The following is a 13,531-nucleotide window of genomic DNA, read 5'->3' as shown; positions in this document are numbered from 1 at the left end:
CTCATGAGTCCTCAGGTCCCTGCCAGCTCCACAATTCCATAACACACAATACTCTCTCCTTTAACTGTTTTCCCACAACCTGGGTTCAGGGCTCTGTATGGCCCCATCTGCTCAGTGACATCACTCCCGGCCCCAAACATAACGTCATTGATTCTTACACGGGAAGCGGAGACGTCCCAGAAAACACTGTCCATAAAAAGGGAGGAAATGATCATTTTGAGGGAATTGGACAGGACTTCTTTTGTATTTTTCACACAGAACAAGTTATTATCAATCTTAAAACCCCAAACCCCTCTTCCTTCTTGCCAGACCATTAATAGCTGCTTTTCAAAAGTGCTTTCTTAGTCAGAATCACGCCAAGCTACCATTTAATGAGTGCTTCTTTTGTGCCAGGAACTGCGCTAAGTGCTTTGCATGTATGATCTCATTTAATTCTCCAGACAACCCTCTGAAGTAGATACTATTATTATACTCACTTTAAAAATGAGGAAACTGAGGCCCACGGAGGTTAAATAATTTGCCCAAAGCTGCATAGCTAGTCAGTATCTGAGCCAGGCTTTGAACAAGAGCCTGTAACTCAGAGCCTCAGCACTAGCCACCTCTCAACACTGTCTGCATCGGGCCCCCCGTCGCTTTAGCAGCGCTCCTGACCAGGAGTGCATCCTACAGCTGTAATCTTGGACATCGTCGGTCAAAGCTAAGATTTGATGTTTCATCTAAAATCCAGAGCCGGCACCTGCCTGGGTCTCAGAACAGAGTGCCATCTGTTGAAAGCAGTGCCTACCTTAACTGAGGACTAGAAAAGAACCCCTAGGGGGCTTCCCTGGTGGCGCAGTGGTTGAGAATCTGCCTGCCAATGCAGGGGACATGGGTTTGAGCCCTGGTCTGGGAAGATCCCACATGCCGCGGAGCAACTAGGCCCGTGAGCCACAAGTACTGAGCCTGCGCGTCTGGAGCCTGTGCTCCGCAACAATAGAGGCCGCGATAGTGAGAGGCCCGCGCACCACGATGAAGAGTGGCCCCCGCTTGCCGCAACTAGAGAAAGCCCTCGCACAGAAACGAAGACCCAACACAGCCAAAAAAACAAACAAACAAACAAGAAAAGAATAATAAGAAAACCAAATGACATTCGAAATGTTTATTAAAAAAGTTCAGGACAAAAAAAAAAGAAAAGAACCCCTAAAACTTAGCCTGCAACATTTGAGAAAAGAACTTAGGAAAGCTGACTTCCTAATAAGTGCTGGGATGTGCAAATGGACATCTGTCCCCAGGGGAGGGTGACCACATGGTGACCCAAAGTCCTCCAAAAAGAGCTTTCTTGAAATGGCAGGGCAAGATGCTTGCTGAGCCAGTAACACAAAAGGAACAGCTCTCCCACCAGCACCCACGTCTCTGTCCCATCAGGAACCAGACTCCTTGGTTTACCTCCTCCCCAACCTGAGCCCAGGCCCATTTATTCTACTATAAAGAAACCCAAAGATCAGAGCCACTGGGGATAAAGACAGAAAGAGTAGCCTGAGGCTGACATTTACACAAATCCCAGTCTCCTTCCAACAAGGAATTTCAGAGATCAATGTGCTGTCCAGGGCAGCAACCAACAGCCTGTTTTAATTGTTAAAATTAATGCTTTGAGCATTCTAAATGCTCCTTTAACTGACTAATTTGCAAATAAGATGCAGTCCTCCGGCTTTGGATGCCCTGCTGTCTGTCTCTTCTATCTCAAGAACAGGAGCAAAGCCGCTAGGACTGGCATTCTCAGGCGTCAAGGACACAGTTTACTGTGGGAAGGATGGGAAGACAGGAGGGGCTGAGATGAAAGGGGGACGCGTCCCACAGGCCAGGAGCTCGGCTCAATCAACCTTAGCCCCTTCTCATTAAGTTTGGAGAAGGAAGGGGGAGGGGCAGCCGGCTGTTCCTCGGAGACCACAGCAAACATTTGCCTCCTCGTGTCTGGAGATGGAGCATCACTTAAGAGGAAATGAACCCAGTTAAGGGTCATGTCCAGAGGAGGGATAAAAGGAAAAGCCACAATTCTCCTCACACCGACGGACACAAGGACTTTAAGAAGGAAATCAAAGCTCAGGGCTGAAGGTGGAGGTGGGGCAGGGGTGCGGCGTCATCCCTCTGCTCCCAGACCCAGGCCTGGGGAGGCAGAGAACGGAGCAAAAGTGGGAGGCTCGCGTGAGGCTTCCTTCCCCAGGTCAAGCCTCTGAAAGCATCTCGGTCTGTGTGAGCGTGAATGACCCGAGTCCCCAGGGAGGGCCGGGAAGATGCTCTTTCCCAACGGAGCTTCCCAGCGAGGGTTTGACGAACGCTCCCCCCACCATCCTTCAAAGCTCAGGCGGACAGATGACTTCACCGTTGTAACAGACAAGGGCAGCCACTTGCCAATTCCAATGCCAAAAAAAGAAAACGGGCGTGGGGGCGGGGGGGAGTGGAGGAAGGTCAGAAAAGGCTTCCCTGGAGATCACAGCCCTGCGAAGAAACTCTACCGCCGAAGGCTGCCCTGTGAGCAATTAGCCCCGGGACTCAACAGCGCGGGTAGGGCAAGGGACCACCCAGGGCCCTCGGGGGTTCCTGGCCAGGCCCCGCGGGGGTCTTAGAGGCGATACTCACATAGTGCTTGGAGGGGTTCCTGCGTTTCTCCACGTCCACCACGGTGGCATCTTGCACGCAGTAGGCGAGCATCTTCCCCCACAGAGCGAGTGGCGCCCCCCGGCGGCGTCACCTTCTCATCCTGGTCGAGCTCCGGCTCCTTCTCCCGCTTCCCAGGTCCCCGGCCCCCACGCCACCCCGGTCCGGCGCGCCGCTGCCCGGACTCCCGGCGCCCTCAGGTACGGCCGCGTAGCGGGGACGGTCGAGAGCGGACGCGGACTCCGTGCGCCCGGGCGGCTCCCCGTGGGCCTGCCGCGCGCCCCTTCCCTCCAGCGCCGCCTCCGCCGCTCTCCGGCTCGCCCGCCAGCTCTCTCCGCCGCCCGGTGGGTCCGGCGGGAACTGGCGGAGCAGAGGAGGGGCGGGGGTGTGTCCCGCCGGCGAAAGGACGGGGCGGGGGCCCCGGAGCCTGCTGTCAGCGCGCTGGGGAGGGGCCGGCGGCGCCCCTTCGCCGCGCTCCGGCTCCAGGGGGCTCGGCGCTGGCGGAGGCTGTGCGCGCAGGAGGCGGAGGCAGGGCCGGGCCGGGAAGGGAAGGGAAGGGAAGGGAAAGAGGGGAAGCGCGCTGGGAGGGGCTCCGGGCCCGGGGCGACGGGGAGGGGGCTGCAGCCCGGCCGGAGCGCCAAGAGCTCGGCCAGCGGCCTGGTGCGGCGCTGGGCCACTTCGCCGGGCACGGAAACTCAGGGTGGCTTCGGAAGGAGGAGGGGCAGGGGGAAGTGAACCCAGCGCGCCCTCACCCTGGCTTTCCGTCTTGGAGCGGATTTGTGCCTTCTGTCCCCACCTTTACGGCCCCCTCCCACTCCTATTCCCCAGATCTCTTTAATGAAAAGTAGTTTATTACCCCGCTGTTACGGCCCAGGCCCTCCAAGGAGGAGACAGGAGTGGGGAAAGAGCCGGCATTAAATCCTTCAAGCCAGAGCCTTATCTTTTGATAAACCACCTGCCCCCCTGCAGGTTACAAAGGGTAGATTCTCCCCGGAAATGTGATCGATCCGCTGCCTGAGTCGTTTATCGATCTGGGTCTGGGTAACCAACCTGTGATATCATTTACCAGTAAGGTTTCAAGACTGTAACAGCACTGCCTTAAGCCTAGGGCTTCCCCGGGACCCTCCCCAGGCAGGCTAGGAGGGAAGAGAGCACACAATGGTGAGAAAATCCACCACTGGGTTGGGGACTGTCTCATCACCGGCCCCAGGCTCTGGCTTTCTCACCACCTGTCCCTCTGATATGGAAAACGGACTTTCCAAGCCACTTGTCTGTCCCTGGACTTGGAACACAATTACTATTTAATACAATTTACACCCCCTCATCTATTTCAACATATTTTCCATTCTAATTTCAAAAATTTAAAGAAGTACTGTTTTCACAATTAATCCTATTGTTTCACAGTCACAATGAGCTTTGTGACTGTGGACCAATGTGAAGCATGTGAAATGGAGGCCAAGAGTTCTACAATCTAATTGTGTTAATACTTCTTTTCTCTGCACTGTCAGAACCCATGTAGCTATCTAAGACTGTTCACACATTTGCCTGGTACAGAATATCATACTACCCCTCCAACTTTCTTGGAGAAGGATGCTAGAACACCAAATGATGCTGCTATCTCAATATCTGACCTGCCGCAAATCACTTAATACCATAGGCATTAGAGTCATCTTAAAGTCCTCTGTGAAATGTGGGTGCTGAACTAGATGGTCTTTTAAGATTCCTCCCTACAGGGGCTTCCCTGGTGGTGCAGTGGTTGAGAATACACCTGCCAAAGGAGGAGACACAGGTTCGAGCCCTGGTCCGGGAAGATCCCACATGCTGCGAAGCAACTAAGCCCGTGTGCCACAATTACTTAGCCCTCGTGCCACGACTACTGAAGCCTGCTTGCCTACAGCCCATGCTTCGCGATGAGAAGCCCACGCACCGCAACCAAGAGTAGCCCCCGCTCACTGCAACTAGAGAAAGCCGGCCCGCGGCAACAAAGACCCAACGCCGCCAAAAATAAATAAATAAAATAAATAAAAATTTATTAAAAAAAAAAAAGATTCCTCCCTACATACATTCCAAACTCCTAGCAGTAGTTACTCCTGTTGGAGACAGTTTTGAGTTCTTTGTTTTTCATAATTAGCATGTATGGATATTGACATTTAAAAAATATTTTTAAAATTTTCTTCTCTAAAACTCTAGAATTTTAGGCTTGATTGAGCACCTAATCTATGCTCATTTACAAGGATTTAAGGAACAGAAGAGAGAGAGAATTCAGTTGATGTTTGTGGACCTGAAAACTGAATCCAATTGACAAAATGCTTGTCCCTTCCCTCAAAGAGAAGAGAATACAGTTGAGAAACAGAGACACCATTAAGACTGTATCTAATAAAATATGCATTAGCGTTCCAAAAAATGGAGGCCTGGAGTAATCCAGGAGAACTTCCTGGAGGAGGCTGTCCCTCTGCTAGGGACTGAAGGATGGGCTGAATGGAGTACCTTGGAATACTCTGCCTCCTCTGAACTCCTCCAAGCCAGGTGCATTTGCCCTGAGCTGCTTTGACTTGTGTGTATTTGTCCACAACACAGTTCCTCTCCCTGAGAGCACCTGGTATACAAAGACTGGCTTAAGTTATCTTATACTTCTTTGCACTCCTCATATAGCAAATACCGTACCTTATCCATAGTAGTAGTCACTCACTGTATGAGAATCTGTTGAATGAATGATCAGGCGGAAAAGAAAAGGTGGAGTGAGGACACTGAAGCCTGATCCTGCAGGTGACAGGCAGAGGGCCAGGAGGACAGTGTCCACCTGGGGAAGAGCCAGGCAAGGGGGTGAGACACAGGAAAAGGACATAAGGAGAAGGATGGGTGTTGGGGGTCCAGACTGTGAGAGATCTTGACACTAGGCACAGGGCTCCTCTATCAGAGAAGATTATAGAAAACCATTGTCCTGGGAGAAGATGATCTGACAGTGATGCTCAGTGATGCGAAAAGGAGGAGACAGGGCATCACTGCCTTGAGCAAGGCCTGTTCCTTGTGGGAGTAGGAGGAAGACCTGGATAGACCCTCAGCACTGAGCTCCTCAGGGAAGGGCTGGGCTGTGGGAATCTGGGAGCACCTTTGGTGAAAAATCAAGACAGCCTGTGGGTTCATGGCAAAAAGATTCCTAATGGCACTCAGCCACTGTTCCTCTGTGGGCTGCAAGGTGTTCTGGAAGTGCTAATTAAGCCGGAGAAACCCCTGGTGAGGGGAGCCGGGGTTTAGCTGTTGGAGGGAAAGAAGAGGAAGGGGTTTGGCTTGCACTGGGTCACCTTATGAATCAGAGCACTCACCCAATAGGCACCGGTGGTTTCCCACTCACCCTCCTTCTTCTGGATCAGGATCTGAACATGGACCTGAGGATAAGAGATCCGGAGGAGGAAGGGTGATTGCCTACAAGCTGATGGCCTTCTTCTGGTCTAAGAAACCCCAGACAACCTGACATCTCCTAAATTCAGGGTCTTAAAGCACAACTCGAGGACCCCCAACTTCCCCTGCGCTCCCGAATTACCTCAGTTGGAGGGAGCAACCGAGCACCAGCCCCCTCGGTGCCAGGGTGTCTGGAAATTAGTTGGGTAGAAGTTATTAATACCTATGGGAGAAAGTCTCCTTTCTCTCCTGGGGCCATCTAGCCAAGGGACTTTAAGTATAAAATGGTACAGGCTCTCCCTTCTTCCCTGGGTACATTTCAACCTCATGCAGATTTCCTTCCCAACAGCGCCTTAGGCATGCCTTTCTGCTCTACACACGTTTACTGAGTGCCTCACATGTGCCTGGCCCTTTCCCAGCAATGACTGAGACTGGCTGAAGGCTCCTTGGAGACAAGACTGTGTCTCATTTGTTCAGTACCCAGCATGCCTGGCACAGAGTAGGTACACTGGGTGGTCTATATTGAAAACATCTGCTCAAGGAGCTAGTAGTGCTGGAGAGGATTAGGTAAATCCCTATTTTGCCACCTCCATCCATGAACTGCAGACGACTCTAATCCAAGGACACTGTGTTAGTTCAAATGACAAAATATAATTGCAATTTTTTTTAAGGTTAGGATAAATAAGGGAAAGAGGACCTAAAATAAAGATGCAAACTGACTGATACCTGGAAATCTGATTTTTCAAAAACAGAGAATTGTAGGATGCTTACAACCACAGAATTTTCTAACTGGAAGGGACCAGAGAGGTTATTTATTACTTAATTTTACAGAGTAGCAAACCGAGACCAAGAGAAACTAAGTAAGCTGCCCAATGCCATACAGCTAGGGAGTCCTAGACTTGTCATCTTTGTCCTCCACTACTTGTATGAGCTTATTCCCACACGAGAAGAGTTCATTTAAAGAGCATTACAGATACCTGCAGATCCAGAATGTTGCTCTCCATTGACCCTCAGGGTCCCTTGTTCCAATTCCCCATTCACATAAGCATCACAGGCTGCCTACAAACAACCCCCCACCCCGTCCAGGCAGGATGCTCCTCAAGGGCAGGGACCACGTGTGCCTTCACAGCCCCTCTGTGCACATGCAAATCCTATCAGCTCCCATACGCAGAGCCCATCTCACCTCCTCTCCCATGTAGTCTTCGTGAGTCCTCAAAGACGACAGCATAGAGGAAAGCAGTGAAAACAGATTACTAAACATTCATTTGGTTACTAATCATACATTGCCCTATGACAGTTCAGCCGTTACTGTCCTGAACGCTTATTTACATCTTTATTGTTTTTTAAACTTTGCTGTGCCTAGGTTGTGCCTTCTAAACCAGTAAGAAGCTGGTGAAGGTCTTGAGGACCATGAATTTGGACTCTGGCACCACCCTTTCCCTCCCCACCCTGACCATAGCACCTCGGCCACCTGCCACACACCCCCCACCCAGCACAGAGCTTTACACATGCCAGGCATTCAATACATGATTGTCTTTTAAAATTAGTTATTTGTTGATGGCTGATGATGAAAGTGATGCCTAAGAGTCGGAGAGAGTTACCCAACCTACGTTCTAGTTCCGCTCAGCCACAACCCAGCCTTGTGATCTTGAAGTCCTTTCCCATCTCTGGGTCTCTGGTGATTTTCTGCTACCATGCACGCTCTAAGATACTGGATAACTATTATATATAATGAAGTCTGATGGGTCTGCTATCCAGAGATGTACAAATTTGAATGAGATTTGGAGCCCCCTACTGGCCAAAGTTGTTTTAGCACCTTTAACTCAAAGCAGCTGGCCCTGCTTTGTATCCCTTTCCATCCCTGGCTGACCCCTGGCAGGAAAAAGCAGGAGGGCCTGGTACCAATAACCTGCCAGTTTACAGACTATAAGCAGTCCAGGGTGTACATGCATCTCTCTTTCTTCTCCTTCCTTCTCTCTCTTTCAAATCAGCCCTAATAAGCAAATGTTTGGGGAGTGTCTTGAGAATGGTCTTTCCTGAGTTTGGAGTAGACAGTAAGATCAACTTCCGTTTTCTCCAGAGGCAAGTAAATTACTGGCCAGACTTCTTCCCTTGATTGCTGGGGAATGGGACCAGGATGAGACACCAGAATTGCCCTGTCTGCTTAGCCCCATTGTTGGCTAATTGCAGCCATAATAACAGGTCCCTCTGCTTGCCAAACCACCAGGTGGTGGAAAGCACCTTTCTCTGACTCCCAACACAGTAAGTTCATCAGAAAAATCTCAACCGGCTTCTACACAAGATGCCATTGAGAGTCTTAGCCTTCTGTCTTAGCCTTGACTCTGGTGAGGGTCCTTATGCAGGAGAATTTTTTGATAGAACCATGTCAAGTTCCAGCCTTAGCAAATGACCATGGCCCTGGAATACCAGAGGGAAATCTGCTAACTTGCATGGCCAAAGAAGCCAAGGACACAATTAGAGTCACAGAGCAAAAAAAATATTATTCCATAATTCCAGGCTGCGTCCCTAACACTGACAGGACATCTGGTCCCCAAACTAGCACACTGTGCTTTAAGAACTTCAAGGGTGAGGGTGTGGATGGTTTCACACATCTATCTCAACTACTGAACATGCCTTCAAGTGTATTTCTGCCTGGTAGGGGCTTACCAGGATCATTTTGGTACAAAAGATCAGTGTGCATAGTTCCATTTTAACCATAAGCCACCACAGATTTTTCTTTTGCAAAATCCCCTGGATTTTCCAGGAGCCCGTAAACCCTGAGTTGTCCACTGGATGACAAAAAGAACAGGAAAAAAAAATTCTTTGGGGAATTCAAAGGCAGTTTCTTAAAATAGCCTGAAGCCACCAATAACAAAAATTATGAGTCTGGTTTTGGTTTGATCGCTTTTTTTTTCCCCCCAGTTCTCTATTCAGAAATGTTAGAAATTACTGTTCTTCATCCTGTTTGAATCCACATGTCTATTTCAGGTGAAAGAGTCAAGACTCTCAAAAGTCAAGTGTGGCTCCAGCTCACGTCCTGCTCTCTCTGTCTCAAGCAGAAGATATCCCCCCCATAGTTGGTTCATTTCTTACCCAATAGGCTAGGGCAGGTAGAGGAAGATTTAGTAGGCTGGGTTTTCTCACCTAGGTGAATCTGACCATAAGGTGTGGCCCTAGGCAGATTACTATGATCACTTTGATTAGTCTTACAGCCTAATATATAAATAGCACGTTTCAGTTGAGACTCTTTGGTTTACAAGTGCTAGAAATTGAGCTGAGCCAGCTGAAAAAAAAGAGAAGGGGCTCTATTTCCAGTGTACCGTGGTGTCTCATTATCCACGGATACTTGGGCTTCTCAGAGCAGAACAAGGAAGTAGCAAATCTTTGAGAACGTGATACTTTTCTCCATCTCTTATCTCTGCTTAGCACTATGTTTCCGTTTTATTCTTCTCAATCTGCAGATGGTTTTTCTCTGCTTCTTCACCCACATAGCAGGAGTCCCCTTCTGCCCAAATGTCTACCAGTCCCTCAATTCCAGACATACCTGAGACTGGTTGCCTCTGCAGTCTAGATCCCAGTTCCCAGGAAAAACAATCTGATTGGCCCAGCTTGGGTCATGTGTCCACCCTGATCCACTCAATTATCAGGGAGTGGAGTCATGTAGCACAAAGGTGACTATCAGAGCTAACTCATTGGGCTGGGGAATTAATTCTAAGAAAGAGGGCTGGTGTGAGTGGCTTACACACCCCAAAACACACCTACCAAATTATTGTTTACTTTTTCAAGGACATTATTCCTTTATTTATCCACTCAATGACTATTAGTTAAGTTACCAACCTGTGTCACCCACTTTATTAGGAACTGGGGCTACACTTGGGGCAAACCAGACAAGGTCCTTGTCCTTAGGTGGTTTTATCACCTTTGGGGAAGATACACATTGTTTTACAAATCATCCAAATAAATGTAAAATTATAATTGTGACAAATATTGTCAAGGTGGCGCAAACATATACTAAAGTACGAATGGTGGTAATCTCTGGGGGTAGAGATATGTTTAAAAATTTTAATATTAATTTATTTAAACCTTAAAACATTCTATAGTACTGTACACATGTCCTTCTGTAATCATAAAAGGATTGTTTGGGTTTTTTTCTAATTTGCATTTTAAAAGGATCAGGATGGTCCCCTGGTGAAGGGGCCTGCCTGGAGTATGAAGGGGGCATTTGGTAGATCTGCAGTAGGATACAAGAGGTGATGACATTGATGATGTATACACACTACTACATAAAAAATAGATAACTAATAAGGATCTACTGTATAGTACAGGGAACTCTACTCAATACTCTGTAATAACCTATATGGGAAAAGAATCTAAAGAGAGTGGATATATGTATATGTATAACTGATTCACTTTGCTGTACACCTGAAACTAACACAACACTGTAAATCAACTATACTCCAATAAAAAATTTTTAAATAATTAAAAAAATAAAATAAAGTGTTGACCTAATTAAAAAAAAAAAAAGAGGTGACGATAGCTTAGACTGGGCTGATGGTCCTGGGTAGAGCGAAGGGAACTTTAGAAGGTGAAGTGGCTTCTGTTTGGTGATGTTTGCCAGGGATGAGGTAAATGGAAGTGCTAAGGACAATCGTAGTTTCTTGGCCTGCATACCTGGAGGGATGATGGTGCTACTTAGTTTTCAAATTTGTTTTAGCCTGTAATATACGGGAGCTTTTCTAGTCAATATTAAAATTTCCCTTTAGCTATAATAATGATGACCTTCATAATAATAGTAACAATAACAATAGTAACATCAGCAATTGTTTATTAAGCCCTTATGTGTGTACCAGGCATTGTGCAGAGTAAGCTCTATGTTCGTGTATTTATTCCATAAATGGGAATTTAGTCACAAACAAGAATGCCCTCCATTGTGGAGCTCACAGTCTAGGTGGAAGAAATGATGAATTAGATAAGAAAAACAAACAAACAAACAAGACTTTGGGCCCCTTCGACTCTCTAGTATTTTTAAAATATTTGTTCAGCATTTATTTAATGAGGGCTGGAAGAAATAAATTTTCTATTAAGTGTGCACTTCTTTCCCTACATTAAAAGTAAGGTATTTATTACATGGGCTGAAAGCAGTATTTTCTAAGCCGTCTTTTATTTCATGGTTTTTTCATACCTGGATAATGTCACTCACCTGCTTGCTGTGAGTAAAAGTAACTTACGTGGATACAGCTTTGAACTCTTAAGAGATGTTTTAAGAGTCTGTTTGTTTGTTTTCACTTTAATGGAGGTCAGATGTTTCCTATTTTTCTGGAGTTCTTGTTTTCCCTTTAATCTGGGGGGTGGGGGTGGGGGGAAGAGGAGGAAGTTTCTGAATAGTTAACTTCTTGGGAAGCATATTAAAAGGTCTGAAGTTACTTAAAACAAATCATTCCTTCCAAGAAAACAGCACTAGGCCTGCACTACTGCACGTTGACCTTGACCTTGCAGCTGGGGGTGACTACTGCTGACACACTGGGCTGTCTGCTGGCCGGAGTCAGAGCTGGCCCAGCCCAGCCCACAAGGGCAAAGCATCCTGCTCCAGCACCCTGCAGGAATACTCCACAGAGATGGGATGTGCTAGTGAGGAGGGATTTCGAATTTCCACTTGAGGATGCTGTTTACCGTGGTAGGAACTGGACCATTTCTGCCAGGAGAGCCTTGGAAAATCCCACTCTTTCAGGCCAGTTTGTCTACCCTGCCTAACACATGAGAGATCATCACTGCTCAGACCTTTAGAAACAAAATAGAAAAATCTCACCTATGGACAGTTAAGAAACCATGTAGATAATGTCTGATTTCTTTTTTTTTTGCAGCACTGCCAGGCATGTGGGATCTTAGTTCCCCGATTTAGGGACCGAACCTGTGCCCCCTGTAGTGGAAGTGCAGATTCTTAACCACTGGACCTCCAGGGAAGTCCCCATAATGTCTGAATATTAATTCATGATATTACTGAAATATAAAAATGCCAGTTCTATAAGCACAGGGATGTTGGTCTGTTTTCTCGCCATGACACACCCACAGTGCTGAGAACAACGGCTGACACATGACAAGTTTTCACTAAATATTTGTTAAACGAATAACAGTAAATATTTTCAACTTTGGGGGCCACGTAATCTCTGTTGCGACTACTCAACTCTGTCTAGTATACCTATACTATGACCTGGCAATTTCCTTCCTAGATATAGATCCAAGAGAAATCAGTACATACGTCCACCAAAAAAAATGTGTGAAAGTATTTATAGCAGCACTATTCATAATAACTCAAAACTGAAAGCCACCCTAATGTCCACCAATGCTGAGTGGGTCAGTAGTGGTGTTACATTCATACAACAGAATACTATATACCAATGATAAAGAGCAAACAGCAGCTTCCTGCAGCAAACTGGCTGAAGCTCGCAGACACAAAGGTTACATACTGCATGATTTCATTTACATAAAGTTCAAAACAGCCCAAATTAATTTATAGTGCTAGAGGCTATATTAGTGGTTGCCTCCGAGAAGTACAAACTGAGAGGGGATACGGAGAACTGTGGGGTGCTGGCAGTGGTTTCTAGATCCGAGTGGAAGTTTTAGCTGTGCACCGGAGTTGTGCACTTCAGTGTATGTATGTTACAGCTTGCTATGGGCTGACTGTTTGTGTCCCCACAAAGATCATATGTTCATTTAAATAAAAGAAGGATTTAGCTAATAACAGCTTTTCTTGAATCAGATAGAGAGTAATTTCTTGCAATAATTTCTTTTCTCAATTGAAATGGTCATACCAGCATTTTGCTCTGGCCTGAAAAGTAAAAAGTAAATTCTGGATCTCACCGCCCATTTTATTACAGTAACCCAGAAATGTCTGAAAAGTTTTCAGTGTGAAGACAGCACCTCAGCATCACTGAGATGCCACATGAAACGCATATTAAGATGCTATATTCTTGATGATGGCTAACGCTTGATGTGTGCATCATATAATGACAGCTTAGCCCTGGTACAGGCACAACTTCATAGAAGCCACTGCTTCCTCACTTTTCCCCCATCATTGTTTTCTCCCCATCTGAATGTCACTGCTACATTTTTGCCAACATTTCATGGCAGGTTAAAAAAAAACAAAAAAGATATTTCTCTTGATAGCTTTTCTTTCTTTTAAATTTATTTATTTATTTTTGGCTGCGTTGGGTCTTTGTTGCTGCGTGCGGGCTTTCTCTAGCTGTGGCGAGCGGGGGCTACTCTTTGTTGCGGTGTGTGGTCTTCCCATTGCGGTGGCTTCTCTTGTTGCGGAGCACGGGCTCTAGGCGCAGGCTTCAGTAGTTGTGGCACACAGGCTCAGCAGTTGTGGCTTGCGGGCTCTAGAGCTCAGGCTCAGTAGTTGTGGCACACGGGCTTGGTTGCTCCGTGACATGTGGGATCTTCCCGGAGCAGGGCTCGAACCCATGTCCCCTGCACTGGCAGGCAGATTCTTAACCAC

At 47.1% G+C, this 13,531-nt stretch overlaps 1 protein-coding gene across 2 annotated transcripts in view; it reads right to left on the bottom strand.

Annotated features, from left to right (window-relative positions):
• The window catches only part of SH3PXD2A (SH3 and PX domains 2A), a 233,359-nt gene extending 230,671 nt beyond the window's left edge, over nucleotides 1-2,688 (bottom strand). For both annotated transcript variants that reach the window (XM_065894056.1, XM_065894057.1), the window contains exon 1: nucleotides 2,617-2,688. In XM_065894056.1, coding sequence (XP_065750128.1) covers nucleotides 2,617-2,688 — 72 coding nt within the window. The remainder of the gene's footprint in view (nucleotides 1-2,616) is intronic.
• Between the last annotated feature and the right edge of the window lie 10,843 nt (nucleotides 2,689-13,531).

The sequence above is a fragment of the Phocoena phocoena genome, chromosome 16 (genome assembly GCF_963924675.1).
Source record: "Phocoena phocoena chromosome 16, mPhoPho1.1, whole genome shotgun sequence".
Taxonomy (NCBI): Eukaryota; Metazoa; Chordata; class Mammalia; order Artiodactyla; family Phocoenidae; genus Phocoena; species Phocoena phocoena.
Note: the sequence above shows the minus strand (reverse complement) of the source record. Positions and strands in the feature narration are given on the sequence as shown.